Source organism: Xenopus laevis, chromosome 9_10L (genome assembly GCF_017654675.1).
Source record: "Xenopus laevis strain J_2021 chromosome 9_10L, Xenopus_laevis_v10.1, whole genome shotgun sequence".
Taxonomy (NCBI): Eukaryota; Metazoa; Chordata; class Amphibia; order Anura; family Pipidae; genus Xenopus; species Xenopus laevis.
In genome coordinates this window covers 124,083,177-124,100,452 of record NC_054387.1, presented here as the reverse complement: position 1 = coordinate 124,100,452, position 17,276 = coordinate 124,083,177, and the positions used below count along the sequence as shown (strand labels likewise).

The 17,276-nt window shown below is 41.5% G+C and overlaps 1 protein-coding gene across 1 annotated transcript in view; it reads right to left on the bottom strand.

The window, feature by feature from the left end:
• Positions 1-3,560: 3,560 nt before the first annotated feature.
• Positions 3,561-17,276, bottom strand: part of LOC108701707 (cytoplasmic phosphatidylinositol transfer protein 1) — a 52,022-nt gene continuing 38,306 nt past the window's right edge. The window contains exons 4-10 of the mRNA XM_018236685.2: positions 14,631-14,719; positions 13,632-13,639; positions 12,284-12,355; positions 11,903-11,998; positions 7,897-8,052; positions 6,365-6,428; positions 3,561-3,947 (exon numbers count right to left, since the gene is read on the bottom strand). Of these exons, the coding sequence (XP_018092174.1) occupies positions 3,661-3,947; positions 6,365-6,428; positions 7,897-8,052; positions 11,903-11,998; positions 12,284-12,355; positions 13,632-13,639; positions 14,631-14,719 (772 nt within the window). The 3' untranslated portion in view covers positions 3,561-3,660. The remainder of the gene's footprint in view (positions 3,948-6,364; positions 6,429-7,896; positions 8,053-11,902; positions 11,999-12,283; positions 12,356-13,631; positions 13,640-14,630; positions 14,720-17,276) is intronic.

The window sequence follows — 17,276 nt, the reverse complement described above, 5'->3', positions numbered from 1 at the left end:
GGCAAGAATGTAAATTGTCGGTGGGCTGGCACTCAGAACGCTTCGTTTTCCAAAGTCACCTGAAGTTGCCTCACAAGGAAACGTCAGGCGACTTCGCAAAGCAGAAGTGATCTGAGTGCCACCCCACTAGAGATTTACATTCTAGCCGGCGGGAAGGCAGTTCAGGGAGATTAGTCGTCTGAAGAAGAAACGATTTGTCGCTTGCCGACTAATCTCCCAAAATAGCAGCGTGTGTCTCTGCCCTTACAGGAGAAAGGTGAGTGTTGTCTTGATTTGGATTCGGCAGCTTGGAACCCTTTATATGGTGTTAAACTACATGTAGTTCCCAATCTGAAGGGGTGTACCCTTCCCCTTGGGAAACCTGGGGATCAACCTCAAGGCAGTAAGGGTGAGATCAGGGTAGAATGTCTATTTTGTCTCTGAGAACAAGAAATCCAACTTAGGCTGAGATTTGGGGTGAGTGCTTATTTGTGCCCTGGGTACCCCTGGAACTATAGCAGGGTGACTGTTACCCCAATGTTTCTATATATCTGTAACCTTGTTATGAGCTAAGGGGGCCCAGTCTGAAGGTCAGTTAGGGGGAGATTTGGGGTGAGTGCTTATTTGTGCTCTGGGTACCCCTGGAACTATAGCAGGGTGACTGTTACCCCAATGTTTCTATATATCTGTAACCTTATTATGAGCTAAGGGGACCCAGCCTGAAGGCCAGTTAGGGGGAGATTTGGGGTGAGTGTTTATTTGTACCCTGGATACCCCTGGAACTATAGCAGGGTGAGTGTTACCCCAATGTTTATATATATCTGTAACCTTGTTATGAGCTAAGGGGGCCCAGTCTGAAGGTCAGTTAGGGGGAGATTTGGGGATGAGTGCTTATTTGTGCCCTGGGTACCCCTGGAACTATAGCAGGGTGACTGTTACCCCAATGTTTCTATATATCTGTAACCTTGTTATGAGCTAAGGGGGCCCAGCCTGAAGGTCAGTTAGGGGGAGATTTGGGGTGAGTGCTTATTTGTACCCTGGGTACCCCTGGAACTATATCAGGGTGACTGTTACCCCAATGTTTCTATATATCTGTAACCTTGTTATGAGCTAAGGGGGCCCAGTCTGAAGGTCAGTTAGGATGAGATTTGGGGTTAGTGCTTATTTATGCCCTGGGTACCCCTGGAACTATAGCAGGGTGACGGTTACCCCAATGTTTCTATATATCTGTAACCTTGTTATGAGCTAAGGGGGCCCAGCCTGAAGGTCATTTATGGTGACTTATACAGTTATCTGTTTTGACCAACATATCATCTCATTCCCATCTCTTCCATTAGCTTGTGTCCAAGGAAGGCCATCTCCTGACCAGTAATGAAAGAGGATGCAGCTCCCTTAGGCTGAGGGGCATTTAAGGGTAAAATTTGAGGGTGAATAGGATAGGATAGTATTAAGGATTAAAGATGTTGTTGCGTGAAGTCTGCATCCTTGCTATGAGCTAAGAGGGGCCTGACAATATGTTTGATGGCAAAGGGGGGCCTGAACCCAAAACATCTGAAGACCTCTTCCATAAAAAGAAATAGTCCCTTGAATAGTTCTGCAATCTGAATACAAATAAGGTTTTTCATATGGCTTTCTTTGTTCACAGAAACAGGGGGACCCCAGCCTTTTCTGTGTTGTAGTAACTGTTTCTTGGTTTTTTTACATTTCCATCAAGAGCAAATCACTGCTGTCAGCAGCCATTGATAGTAGTTTCTTTCATCTGACTAAGGCATGGCATTCAGTATGGCAGCTCCCCCATCCAATACATTAATGCAGATACCAAAGGATTTATGTACAGAATAGTCCACACCCATGTCTTTTTTGAGCAGGGGAAGAAAAGTACATTTTACTTAAAAACAGAGGAATTTTATGTGGATAAAGAATATTTAGTTTCTCATAAGAACATACAGGGGGTCATTTATCAACACTGGGCAAATTTGCCCATGGGCAGTAACCCAAGGCAACCAATCAGATTGCTGCATGCATTGTTCTACTTGCAGCTGGCTTTAAAAAGCTAATCACTGATTGGTTGCTATAGGTAACTGCCCATGGGCAAATTTGCCCAATGTTGATAAATGAGCCCTACAGTGTCCTGCAATGTCTTTTGCTGTTGGTTACTGGGATGTAAATCTGACCAATGATGTTGGAGGGGTTGAGCAGTGACACAAGGGGCAGGCAATGTCAGTGGGTGGAATGGAGACAACAGTGGGCTGTCTTTGGGGTAGATTGATAGTCATCAATCACATGCTTGCTTCTAATTGCCCAGATCAGTACATTATAACGGCTATTTGGTTGCTATGGGTAACTAGACATAGAACAAACTTTAATTTCTGCTTAGCTTCTCAACAGTAGCCCAGAGCACACTGAGCATGTATAGTGCCGCTGACAATAAAAACCTAGCAAGATCCAAGATGGAGAACTGCTGCAAACAACTTTGAAGGCCTGGCTCATTACTGTTATATGGCTGCTAAATTCCAAGGGTGGTCCAGTTAGTTTAGTATATAAAATAAAGCACGCCTAGCCTTATTCCTTTTCAGGCTTTAGTTCTCCTTTAAGTATACAAATTAAGACTTTAAATATAATTGTTACTTATACTTTTACTGATATGGACAGTTATATTTCTTTATGGGAACGTTTACTTTTAACTCAGACTGTGTTCTTCTTACAAATTCTCTAAATATATCTACAAGGCCCAGGTCCAGGGGCAGATTTAGAGAACAGACTGTGGCCCCTACGTGATGGGGAGTTGATTGCGTATACAAATTGCCAACTTCTCCACCCCAAAACCAAGGTAAAGGTAAACATTACCCCTGTGATTCTACTCTATGCTGTATGTTCTATATCAGAGATGGGCGACTTCTGGCACCTTTAGTTATACAAGGAACAGACAACCATGCTCCAAAATGGTCAGAAGGCAGTGCTGGGAGTTGCTGCTGGGAATTGCAAAGCCTAACTATGCCCGAACTATCGTTACTTGGCCTTATGATATGGAAAGGGTCTCTACAGCCTAGAGCAGGAGCCTCAACCTATATTAACCATGAGCCACATCCAAACGTAAAAATAGTTGGGGAGCAAAACAAACATGTAGAAAGTTCCTAGGGATGCCAAATAAGGGCTGTGATTGGCTATTTGGTAGGCGCTATGTGACTGGCAGCCTACAAAAGGCTCTGTTTGGCATTACAACTGTTTTTTATGCAACTAAAACTTGTCTCCAAGCCTGGAATTCAAAAGTAAGAACCTGATTTTAGGAGACTGGGAGCAACACCCAAGGGGTTGGTGAGTAACATGTTGCTTGTGAGCTGGTTGGAGACCACTGGCCTAGAGAAATTCGTTTGCAGGGCCTGATCCTTTGCCAATGTGTTATATGCACCCACAGGCCTGTAGGAAATGAACCTCAACATCTTCCCACCATCTAACCAGCAGATTTGCCCATGTTATGCCATTGTTCATCTGTTCCAAGATGGAAGTTGTAGTAGAGTCCATCACTGCACGCCATGCTGCATACCATGGATACAGGTCTTCCTCATGTAAATGTCCTTGAGTCTGGGGAGGGTTACTATTTATTTTTCACGTTAGGGTATCGTTTCCTGCACCTTTGGAACAGCCAGAAAAAAAAGTGCAAACTGTGCCGGCCCCCCATTTTCAGCTGTCCGTGTTGGAAGGTGGGGAATGGCTGGATGGGCCGTTGGCTCTGTCTCTCAGTTCAGGTAAAGTCAATGTGTCCGGGGCTGAGGTTTTACGGGTCCGTTCTTTAGGAAGGCTGAGGAATTCTGGTGGATCTCCTGTCACAGGGGTGGCGGGGGCACTTCGGATGGCTGGGCTGTGCCCCTCTACACTAATAGTGATGGTGGGAGCGAATGGACCAATCTTTTCATTGGTGGCCGCTTGTGTCTCCTTTTCATATTCCCGAACTTCCTCCATTGTCATCCCTGTGATATAGGAAACAAAGCACGGCTGTTTTATACACTTTAAAAATATCTTTTAAAGGTTCTGCTTCCTGTCTCCGGCATGTCAACATTCCAAGAGCACTCGTGTGCCGGAAGCCCTTTTGTCATTAATAAGACATTGTATAGAAGTTTTATTTTAATGCATGTCTGGAAATCATTAAAGAGACAGATGGCAGTGATAATAAGGAAATTAATTCATCGCAGGATACTGTTTCTCTAATGAGTGTAAAGCGACTTAATTCATGCAAGCGTATCTGGCATATCAAATAAGCGAGTGCAGAGGGGGAACAACAATGACCACATGGGTATCACAAAAGCAACGTTCTAAAAATACCCTGCGCAACCAAACCAAGTTGAGGTACTAAAAACATGATTTTACCCGCACTTCTTCCTTGGCATAGAATTTTTAGATGATCGTGATTCGTGACACTTTTACGAAGGCCTCACGCATTGCACTCCATGAGAAGACAGCCATAGGCACAGAATTTATAGGCTAACGAGTTTCATGCCTTGCGAGGACTTAAACCATTTTAGAATCAGGAGTCCAGTAGCCTAAGGCAGAGCCAGAGGGACATGCCCCGGTTCAAAAGGCAATTAATCCACAAAAATTTATATCAAAAGATATATGTCCCAAGGCTCATCTTCAGTAAAAATAAATATTTATTATTCACATTATTAAAAAGTATTATGATACATACTGACCCCACATGGCCCACCTTACACGTTTCGCACCCTCCGGTGCTTAGTCATAGGTGTGCGAGGACTTACACATAAACACAGAATTTATAGACTAACGCGTTTCATGCCACTTAGTGAATTAAGATTGTAACGCATTTCATGACTTGTTATGCATTTCATGCTTATTCATAAGATTATTCAGAATCGAGCGCATTTCCTGCCTCGCGAGAACTTAGTCAAGGGTGCAGAATTTATAGACTAGCTTGGTTCATGCCACTTATTTATAGGCACAGAATTCAATGTCTAACGCATTTTATACCTTGCACGGACTTATTCATGGGTGAAGAATTTATAGACTAATGCCTTTTTTGTCACTTATTCATAAGTACAGAAATAGTAGCCTAACAAATTTTATACCTTGCTTGCACTTATTCATAGGCACAGAATTTATAGTAGACAGCATTTCCTGCCCATCATTCAAAGGCACATGAATTAATAAGTTCATAGGAGGACTTCGTCATATGCACAGAATTCAGAGCCCAACACATTTCATTGCTTACCAGCACTTATTGTTATGCACAGAATGTGTAGACTAATGTGTTAAATGCCTTATGGGTACTTATTCATAGGCACAGAATTTACAGCCTAGTGAATATTATGCCTTATATATAGCCATACAATTTATAGCTTAACGCATTTCATGCCTCATCAGCTCTTATTCATAGACACTGAATTCAAAGCTTATTAGCAATCATTTATAGGCATATTTTATAGTCTAATGTGGTTTATGCCTCACTAACACTGATTCATGCTTTACCACCATGTATTTATGAGCACAGAATTTATAGCCTAATGCATTTCATGCTGTAACAACATACTCTACTGCACTACTCCCTCCATGGCAGTGCTGTATACCATTGCTAGGGTCCTTTGGCAGGGGAGTAACATGGATTTGCCCTTGATTCTCCTGAAAACAACAATGGGATCTATGTTAACATGTAATGTGCAAGCAGCAGTTGACCTATACCCAGGACCGCCATCAGAAATCACAGGGCCCCATACGACAAACTTTCCTGGGCCCCCTGGGCTGCGCCCACCGCAAGCCCCACCTACAGGTCCGCCCACCCCACAGGTCTGCCCCCCACCACACAGTAAAAAAACAAAAAAAATATTGGTGGCTAGGGTTCCCACATGTTAATAAAAAATAAAAAGATATTGGTGGTCAGGGCCCCCCATAAAAAAACATTTGTGGCCAGGCCCCCCCCATTAAAAAATATTGGTGGCTAGGACCCATATGAGAAAAAAAATTGGTGGCCAAAATTGGTGGCCAGGGCCCCCACCCCCACATTATAAGAAAATTGGTGGCCAGGGCCCCTTAAACGTCCATACCTTCCCGAAGTCAGCAGCTCTCAGAAAGATGGGGGGGCCCGGCTAATCAATTAAGTGTGGTGTGGCAGGGCCCCCCTTACCCTCGGGCCCCCTACAACTCTCCCCCCTGTCCCCCCCTGATGGCTGCCCTGCCTATACCCAATTGGCCCCAACAACCCTTAACTCCACTACTGGATTGTGCAGCAAATATCTGACCTCCTATAAGCTACAGCCCTAGCATAGGCATTTAGGTTATATCTTTCAAAATCAGTGACTTTAAGCACACGCTGAGAAATGTAGCTACATGTAGTGGTAAACATGGATTATAGTGTATTATAGATGTTCTTACTCACCATACCACTCATCCACCCATGCAAATGCCTGGCGATGTCCAACCAGCAGCAGATCTCTGATCACCTGGAGCAATGAGTAAGCGGTAGTTAAGCAAAGTTACATGAAACAGAAAGTTGCTCATGGCCTCACGTTGTAAATCTGTTGGAGACACTACAGCACGTTAAGTCCAGAGCAATAAAAAAACCAAAATCGTGTAGCGTAAATGGCTATGCAAATGTGCCAGCCTGCTAATTGTCAGTGAGTATTCCTATGGACACATGGACATTGGGTGCATTTATTTATAAACACATCCGCACGGGCTTTAGAGAATAGTCAAGCAGCGATATCCACACATGTATTTGCATACTTGCTCGTTTAGATTTTAGCACACTAATTAGCACATTTGAAAAAATATCATACGCTCGTGCCCTTAATTAATTTATACTCCTAATCACAAGTATGAAATCACACCTATATAACAAATAAACTCTATATGAAGAAAACTCAAAGGGGCTTTTTATAACATCTATCTATCTATCTATCTATCTATCTATCTATCTATCTATCTATCTATCTATCTATCTATCTATCTTTATCTATCTATCTATCTATCTATCTATCTATCTATCTATCTATCTATCTATCTATCTATCTATCTATCTATCTATCTTTGTATCTATCTATTTTTCTATCTATCTTTGTATCTATCTATCTATCTATCTATCTTTGTATCTATCTATCTATCTATCTATCTATCTATCTATCTATCTATCTATCTATCTATCTATCTATCTATCTATCTATCTATCATTATCTATCTATCTATCTATCTATCATTATCTATCTATCTATCTATCTATCTATCTATCTATCTATCTATCTATCTATCTATCTATCTATCTATCTATCTATCTATCTTTGTATCTATCTATTTTTGTATCTATCTATTTATCTATCTATCTATCTATCTATCTATCATTATCTATCTATCATTATGGGTCACATTTACTAAGCTCGAGTGAAGGATTCGAAGTTAAAAAACTTCAAATTTCAAAGTATTTTTTTTGGGTACTTCGACCGAATAGGCTACTACGACCTTCGACTACAACTTTGACTTTGATTCTAACGATTCTAACTAAAAATCATTTGACTATTCGACCATTTGATAGTCGAAGTACTGTCTCTTTAAAAAAAACTTCGACTACATACTTCAGCAGTTTAAACCTACCGAGGTATAATGTTAGCTTATGGGACCTTCCCCATCAGTTTTCTAAGGTTTTTTGTTCGATCGATTAAAATCCTTTGAATCGTTCGATCGATCATAGGAATTTCGATATTCGAATTCGTAGGATTTTACTTTGAGGGTCGAATTCGAGGATTTATTAATCCTCGATATTCGACCCTTATTAAATGTGCCCCTATGTCTCTATCTATCTATCTATCTATCTATCTATCTATCTATCTATCTATCTATCTCTCTCTCTCTGTATCTATCTATCTATCTATCTATCATCTATCTATAAATTTGTGTTTCTGATAATGAGAAACTGACCTTGTGTACAAAATGCTCCACTCGGGTTTGCAGTCCCCACACTTCAAATTTAACATTAACAAGCTTATAGGAGCACATGACTGGCCGTACGTGTTGCCTCCATCCTTCCTGCAGGGGGCCTCGTCCTGTCCTACTTGACATAAAATGCCGCAGATCCTATCAAAAGAGAAGTAAAGTCATATAGTCAGAACTGAGCATTTTTCTTCTGCCACTGCAATGTACAAAAAGTAAGTTGTTACTTTTTTTTGATTTTTGACATGTAAAACCTGATGGACATGTGTCTTTTTCAAATGTACTACATCATAGTACAGGTCTGAAGTATTATAGGGGATTATAAGGGATAATGTACCCCCTACTGTAAATGATAAGGATATTAGAGGTCACTGAGGGGTTGTTCTGTGACCATATAAAGACACAAGGCTGCAGGCTGAGTTATACAGGGAACTCTGAGTATCACTCATGTATTATAAGGGATAATGTACCCCTACTGTAAATGATAAGGATATTAGAAGTCACTGAGGGGTTGTTCTGTGACCATATAAAGGCACAAGGCTGCAGGCTGAGTTATACAGGGAACTCTGAGTATCACTCATGTATTATAAGGGATAATATACCCCTACTGTAAATGATAAGGATATTAGAGGTCACTAAGGGGTTCTGTGGCCATATAAAGACACAAGTCTGCAGGCTGAGTTATACAGGGAACTCTGAGTATCACTCATGTATTATAAGGGATAATGTACCCCCTACTGTAAATGATAAGGATATTAGAAGTCACTGAGGGGTTCTGTGACCATATAAAGGCACAAGGCTGCAGGCTGAGTTATACAGGGAACTCTGAGTATCACTCATGTATTATAAGGGATAATGTACCCCCTACTGTAAATGATAAGGATATTAGAAGTCACTGAGGGGTTCTGTGACCATATAAAGGCACAAGGCTGCAGGCTGAGTTATACAGGGAACTCTGAGTATCACTCATGTATTATAAGGGATAATGTACCCCCTACTGTAAATGATAAGGATATTAGAGGTCACTAAGGGGTTCTGTGGCCATATAAAGACACATGGCTGCAGGCTGAGTTATACAGGGAACTCTGAGTATCACTCATGTATTATAAGGGATAATGTACCCCCCTACTGTAAATGATAAGGATATTAGAAGTCACTGAGGGGTTCTGTGACCATATAAAGGCACAAGTCTGCAGGCTGAGTTATACAGGGAACTCTGAGTATCACTCATGTATTATAAGGGCTAATGTACCCCCTACTGTAAATGATAAGGATATTAGAAGTCACTGAGGGGTTGTTCTGTGACCTTATAAAGGCACAAGGTTGCAGGCTGAGTTATAAAGGGAACTCTGAGTATCACTCATGTATTATAAGCGATAATGTACCCCCTACTGTAAATGATAAGGATATTAGAAGTCACTAAGGGGTTCTGTGACCATATAAAGGCACAAGGCTGCAGGCTGAGTTATACAGGGAACTCTGAGTATCACTCATGTATTATAAGGGATAATGTACCCCCTACTGTAAATGATAAGGATATTAGAAGTCACTGAGGGGTTGTTCTGTGACCATATAAAGGCACAAGGCTGCAGGCTGAGTTATACAGGGAACTCTGAGTATCACTCATGTATTATAAGGGATAATGTACCCCCTACTGTAAATGATAAGGATATTAGAGGTCACTAAGGGGTTCTGTGGCCATATAAAGACACATGGCTGCAGGCTGAGTTATACAGGGAACTCTGAGTATCACTCATGTATTATAAGGGATAATGTACCCCCCTACTGTAAATGATAAGGATATTAGAAGTCACTGAGGGGTTCTGTGACCATATAAAGGCACAAGTCTGCAGGCTGAGTTATACAGGGAACTCTGAGTATCACTCATGTATTATAAGGGCTAATGTACCCCCTACTGTAAATGATAAGGATATTAGAAGTCACTGAGGGGTTGTTCTGTGACCTTATAAAGGCACAAGGTTGCAGGCTGAGTTATACAGGGAACTCTGAGTATCACTCATGTATTATAAGCGATAATGTACCCCCTACTGTAAATGATAAGGATATTAGAAGTCACTAAGGGGTTCTGTGACCATATAAAGGCACAAGGCTGCAGGCTGAGTTATACAGGGAACTCTGAGTATCACTCATGTATTATAAGGGATAATGTACCCCCTACTGTAAATGATAAGGATATTAGAAGTTATTGAGGGGTTGTTCTGTGACCATATAAAGGCACAAGGCTGCAGGCTGAGTTATACAGGAAACTCTGAGTATCACTCATGTATTATAAGGGATAATGTACCCCCTACTGTAAATGATAAGGATATTAGAAGTCACTGAGGGGTTCTGTGACCATATAAAGGCACAAGTCTGCACGCTGAGTTATACAGGGAACTCTTGAGTATCACTCATGTATTATAATGGATAATGTACCCCCTACTGTAAATTCTAAGGAGTCATATCAAGGGACAAGGATGTATGTCACAGAGGTTGTCTCCTAATATACACATATTATACATTATTATATTATCCCTTATAATAATAGATAGGGTTTCTGGTATCTGCTGTATAAGGGTATGTAAGGGAGGCATGGGGCACTCTACCCATGTGGCTCTTGGTTAATAGCGGTTATGGCAATAGTGCACATCATCCATCAATCACTGGTTGTAATGTGGAAGGGGTTCACCAAACAAATATAGATGGGGGTAGGTCCAAGCCACTTGATATTTACATATAATCAAATACCACATTATAATAAAGAAGTGTGTCTGTGGGAGACAGCTGACAGCTACTGTAACATTGCTCTCAGGCCCAGACTGATAATCTGGAAATTCTGGCAAATGATAACTGTTAGCAGCTTTATACTGGGCCTACATGAGTCTGTTCGAGCCTTTGCCTACTTGAAGTATATATATATTTGATATACACAGTAGATAACAGATAAGTACTACTATAGTTTATATAAACAAGCTGCTGTGTAGCCATGGGGGCGGCCATTCAAGCACAGGATACACAGTAGATAACAGATAAGTACTACTATAGTTTATATAAACAAGCTGCTGTGTAGCCATGGGGGCAGCCATTCAAGCACAGAATACACAGTAGATAACAGATAAGTACTACTATAGTTTATATAAATAAGCTGCTGTGTAGCCATGGGGGCAGCCATTCAAACACAGGATACACAGTAGATAACAGATAAGTACTTCTATAGTTTATATAAACAAGCTGCTGTTTAGCCATGAGGTCAGCCATTCAAGCACAGGATACACAGTAGATAACAGATAAGTACTACTATAGTTTATATAAATAAGCTGCTGTGTAGCCATGGGGGCAGCCATTCAAGCACAGGATACACAGTAGATAACAGATAAGTATTACTATAGTTTATATAAACAAGCTGCTGTGTAGCCATGGGGGCAGCCATTCAAACACAGGATACACAGTAGATAACAGATAAGTACTACTATAGTTTATATAAACAAGCTGCTGTTTAGCCATGAGGTCAGCCATTCTAAGCTGAAAAAGGAGAAAAGGCACAGGATACATAGCAGATAAGAGACACCTGCCTAGGGTGCAAAGACATGGGGGTGCTGGGCAGGTACCTGTTCCAAAGCCTACCCTTAGTCCCGGTGGTTCACTCCCCTACTGCACTTGTCTACTTCCTCTCTCATCCCCTCCCCTCTATCACTCTCCCCTCCCTCCATCACTCCCCCACCTACCTCCCTCCCCTGCCCTTGCCCTTCATTACTCTTCCCCCTCCCTTCTCTTCTTATGGCACATGTACGAACTCGCAAGCACGTGCACGCAGGGGGAGGGGCCAGGGGTAGCCGACTGGGTCCTCAGGGTGCCCTGCCACCTTGGCCTGACACTAACTGTCATTCCGTTAAAATACTTTAAATTTTTTTGGTTACTGTTCCTTTAATTACTGACTGGTTACTGGTTCCAGGAGGTGCTGCAACACTTGCACCCAGTGAGGCTGCTCACTCACCTCAACACTCTTGTAATAGCGCTCTGGGATCTCGTCAAACGCAATGTCTACAAAGGAGACTTCATGGGCATCTTCTGCGTTGTCCTGCTGGAATGTCTGAAAAGGCAGAATTGATTCCACAATTAGACACAGTGGTTGTCGCCATGCCAATGATCCTCCAATGTCACACTAATGGGGACATTTAGAAGTCCTGATAAATGAAGGACATATGGAGGTGACGTCTTCCAAGGACAGGCAGATGTTGGGAAGGGAGGTAGAGAATCCCACCCTCACATTTAACTACCTACTATCTGCATTTTCTGAAGGTACCCACCCTGCTACAGGACTCAGTGGACTCTACTGGTACAGCCCAAATAAATAATAATAAAAAAAACAACTTACACTGTCATTATCCCCACAGTCATCAGAATATCTTGTCTCAATATGGATGGAGAATTTTGGTAGAAAAGAGCACTGTTTATGGGAAGAGATACAGAGGTAAAGTTATCCGAGAAACAAAAACATTTCAGTGATGGGGGTCATTTCTAGCATTATTACATATAGCGAGCACATTCATACCCATATACCGTGGAGCAATTACTTAAAGGGTGGTTCACCTTTAAGTTAACGTTTAGGGGGTTATTTATCTAAGTCCGAATTGATCTCAATATTTTCTGCTACAAACTCTGATCAAATCCACTCGGGTTTTTTTGCACTTGTTTATTATTACATTTTTCCGAAAATTTGCTTTGCGGGAAAAAATCAGATCTTCACGATTTTTTGGGATTTTTCATCCGATTTTCAAGATTTTTTCGGATTTTTTCACCCGAAAACCCAGCGCACATCAAAAAATCATTGGGACTTCTCCCATTGACGTATATGCAACCTCGACAGGTCTGATATGCTGGATTTTCTCATTCTGACCTTTCCATCCTTGGGGTTTAATAAATTCCGAAAAATTTGTGATTTATTAAAAGTCCGATTTTATTTTAAAAAATCACAAATTTTTCTTGATTTTTGCAATTGGAGTTTAGTAAATAACCCCCTTAGTAATTTAAAAAAAACAACAAAAAAAATTAAATTGCAAATTGTCTCAGATTATCACTTTCTACAGAATACTAAAAGTTAATTTAAAGGTGAACACTTCCTTTAAAATGGTGCTCATCAGATTGGTTTCCATATAAGAGCTTATAAATTAATTTACAAGGCCCCGGATTTAAAAAAAGGCACTGGGGCTCATTTATAAACACTGGGCAAATTTGCCCCTTGGCAGTAACCCATAGCAACCAGTCAATGATTAGCTTTTTTTAAGACAGCTGCAGGTCGAACGCTGAAAGCAATCATCTGATTGGTTGTCATGGGTCAATGCCCAGATGCATATTTGCCCAGTGTTTATAAATAACCCCCACTAAGTTTGCTTAGGTGCAGTAACCCATAGCAACCAATCAGCAGGTAGCATGTACTGGTCATTTGTTTAAAAACAAACAACTCATTGGTTGCTATGGGTTGCTGCTCCTGGGCAAATTTAGTGCCTTTTGTTATATATGGGTAAGGGGTGCAAATTTGTGTCCATTTACTAAGCAGTTGCACCAGAGGCCCTACCAAGCCCTTGAATTCTGGCCAGTTAGGTGCCAGTCTCATTTCCATGCCTAATTCCTTGCTAAACCAAATAAAAAGATACTTTATTCCTAAAGAATAAAGATACTATTTGGTCATTGTGAGTTATAGTTAGTACATATAATATACTTACTGTGTATTCTATAGGCAGCCAGATGGAATGCCATCCCAGGGTCAGCAGCAGAACAGCAGTGGGAAGGAGAGGGGTTCATGGTAGAATGAAATATAAGAAAAAAGAAAAGAAATGTTATATATTAGGAGATGGTAACAAAAAGGACAATGTGGCCATTCATAGTGACACACGTCCATCAAGTTCAACTTTTTTTTTTGTTTGTTTTATTATATCTGCCTAACTGCCAGTTGATCCAGAGCAATATCTGACCGGGCGCCTGCCAAATATGTGATGCACAAGCAGACTGGAGCCAAAAGCTAGAAGTTACTGTTGCTGGGGCCCAAAACAAATTAACTTTAAGGCCCCAAAATGCCCAGAGGATGACCTTTTTTTTTACCAATATATATTGAAATGGCACATTAATTAGGGCTTGTGGGGCCCCCTATAACTCCTGGACCCCCTGCAACTGCAGGGTCTGCTGCTGTAGTTACAGCCCAGATTCATACCTCCCAACATTTTGAAAATAACAAGAGGGACAAAAAAGTTGGCAAAATGTTTTGACCATGCCCATTGTTGTGGCCACCACCCCTAATTACCATATTAATTTTACTAAATCTGCCAGTTTTTTTTCAGAACATATTTCTGATGCTAATGAAGGTGAATTGCCCTTTCAGCTGTGAGTCTAACTTTTCCCAAGAGACCTGTTATCTTATATTGTTAAAATTACTTATTTGCTTATCTAGAAATTGTTACAAAAGTATCTTATCTTCTGCTGTGGCTGTTCAGATTGTTGAAACTGAAAACTGTAGAGCTGCTGAATAAAAAGTGAAATAACTCAAAAACCGCAAATAATAAAAAATTAAAACCAATTGCAAATTGTCTCAGAATATCCCTCTCTACATCATACTAAAAGTTAACTCAAAGGCGAACAACCCCTTTAATATATATATATATATATATATATATATATATATATATATTATAAATATGCACTATACTTTATTTATAAATGATAAGTACCTGTCACTGTGTAAGGGTAATAATTCCAAGCTTTCTCACAGATGTAGAACATTCGGGGGACGACGGCCCGTGCCCAGCTGGGCAGTTTTCTGTAGGGAGAGCAGAGAGGGGGATTAGAAATCACAATGTGTTCATCTGTACAGTTTGTTCTACCCTCCACCCCCTGTCCCTGTGCAGAGATTATTATGCAAGGGTATAGATTACTGAGCGCACAGAATATTCCTCGGGTGCATATTTGCATTTATACACATGAGAATAAGGCGCCATGTTGTTTTCCTTGGTTATTGTGTTTTCCATGAAAGGGAAGCAAAGCCCTAGATCATCTGTCAGTTATCCATGATATCCAGATGAAAAACACCACAGATGTCCCTCATTCTCTCCTAAGGAACTGAGTGATGGATAATGTGATGATAAGAAATCATAACAAGAAGTCCCTGCATGCCAAGTCATGGGGTTCTGGGAGTTGAAGATCAATAACAACCCAAACACCAACAAGAACCTATCAGTATAATGTGAAAGAAATGGAAAATACATTTAAAAAAAAAAAACAAAAAAACAATTGGGTCAACATTTGAAAATAAAAAGCTCTCAGCAAGCAGAACTGTGTTTCTCCAATGTGACTTTGTAGATTAGGGCCACTTGCAGCCAATCAGATTTCACTCCCTGCCCTGAACGTGTCCCCAGGAGGCTGAGGATGGGAAATCAGATGTGTGTGTGGAATTCATCATCGCTTCTACTTTACTATTCCGTGTGGCATTCCATTCAGCTGAGGCTGCTGTTTTATTGCTGATATTTCTATTTAGACCTCTCCTATTCATCCTTCATTCTGACATACAAACAATAACAAGGTAAAGTGCTCATCTTCCCCGACTAGAGGCATTGCCCATAGTCACCCACAGAACACCGCCATCTAATGGCCAGAATAAAAGGTGCTCTTCTATTGAAGGTCGTTATAATCAATGTCCCCCTTATCCCAGGGGGAAAATCTCTCTCTCTCTCTCTCTCTCTCTCTCTCTCTCTCTCTCTCTCTCTCTCTCTCTCTCTCTCTCTCTCTCTCTCTCTCTCTCTCTCTCTCTCTCTCTCCATTATCTATCTATCTATCTATCTATCTTCTATCTATGTATCCATCTAATAATTATCTATGTATCTGTCACATGCCCCCAGTCACATGACTGGGGGCATGCTGGAAAATTTACAAAATGTCTAGCCCCATGTCAGATTTCAAAATTGAATATAAAAAAATCTGTTTGCTCTTTTGAGAAATGGATTTCAGTGCAGAATGCTGCTGGAGTAGCACTATTAACTGATGCGTTTTGAAAAAAACATGTTTTCCGATGACAGGATCCCTTTAATGCTAAACATTGTTTCAGTTACCTCTACTTAGATACTGTGGCTTAAAAGTATGTGTATCAACCTCCATGCTAAAGTATGTTTTTTTAACTTCCTTTCTCTTTTTATATACCTTTGTCTTTTTTCCCTTCCTATACACCGTACATACACCGTACATGCCAGGCACCACTAAACCTTCTCAGTAAATCTGGCCTTTTATGGATTCCTCCATTGGTAATATGTGGGTCATGAATGAAGTAACCGTCTCGTGTAGCGGTCACACAAAATGGCTTTATATGGCAGATACATGTTGTGGACCCCTGGATGAGGTATTACGAAGCAGTATGGCAACCCCATGATCTTGCACTGAGACTGTTACTGGGGCATCCCCATCAGTAAAACATAGTAATAGTGGTACGATCCAGCAACTGCTGCGAAGGGAAATAGCTGTCGCTCCGTTTATGCGCCTGTAAATGCCTAACTACATGGCAGAAGTGAATGGGTTATGCCGCGTAATCACACACCCACCTCTATACTATAATCACAATCAATACAGTTGCCGGCGGCGGCAGATTTGATTGGCCGGTTAGGAGGAGCAGGGCCGCCATTAGGGGGGGGACAGGGGGGAGGGTTGTAGGGGGCCCGAGGGTAAGGGGGGGCCCTGCCACGCCGCACTTACTTGATTAGCTGGGTCCCCCGCTTTCTGAGAGCTGCTGACTTCGGGAAGGCAGGGCGGGAGCACAGGGGGAGGTATCCGCTGTCCATTACTTTCCCTTATTGGTCACAAGTTCCGGTTGAGCTGCTCAGGGATTGGATAGCTGAGGTTTGAACTTCCCCTCCAGCTCATCCAATCACCATGCAGCTTTACCAGGACTTGAAATTTTGTGATCAATAAGGGAAAAAATGCTGTCACTGGAAGAAGATGCTGCACCCCTCCTGCCTTGTGTAGTTGACAGCTCACTGACAGCAGGTGGGCCACACACTAATAAAGTAAGTGCAACATGGCAGGGCCCCCCTAAAGGTAACCCTCTGTGGCCCCTGTTGTGTGGTGGTGCCCTGGGCATCAAGTATTTCTAAACTTCTGGGGTGGGACAAGTTTTTTTACATGGCCACCAAATTTCTTATAATGTGGGGAGGGCCCTGACCACAAATGTTTTTTTTTAATGGGGCGCCCTGACCACAAATGTTTTTTTTTAATGGGGGGCCCTGTCCATAAATGTTTTTTTTTTTTAATGGGGGGGCCCTGTAGGTGGGGCTTGTGGTAGGCGCAGCCCAGGGGGCCCTGAGCAGGAGGTGTATCTGGTGGTTTTAATCTGG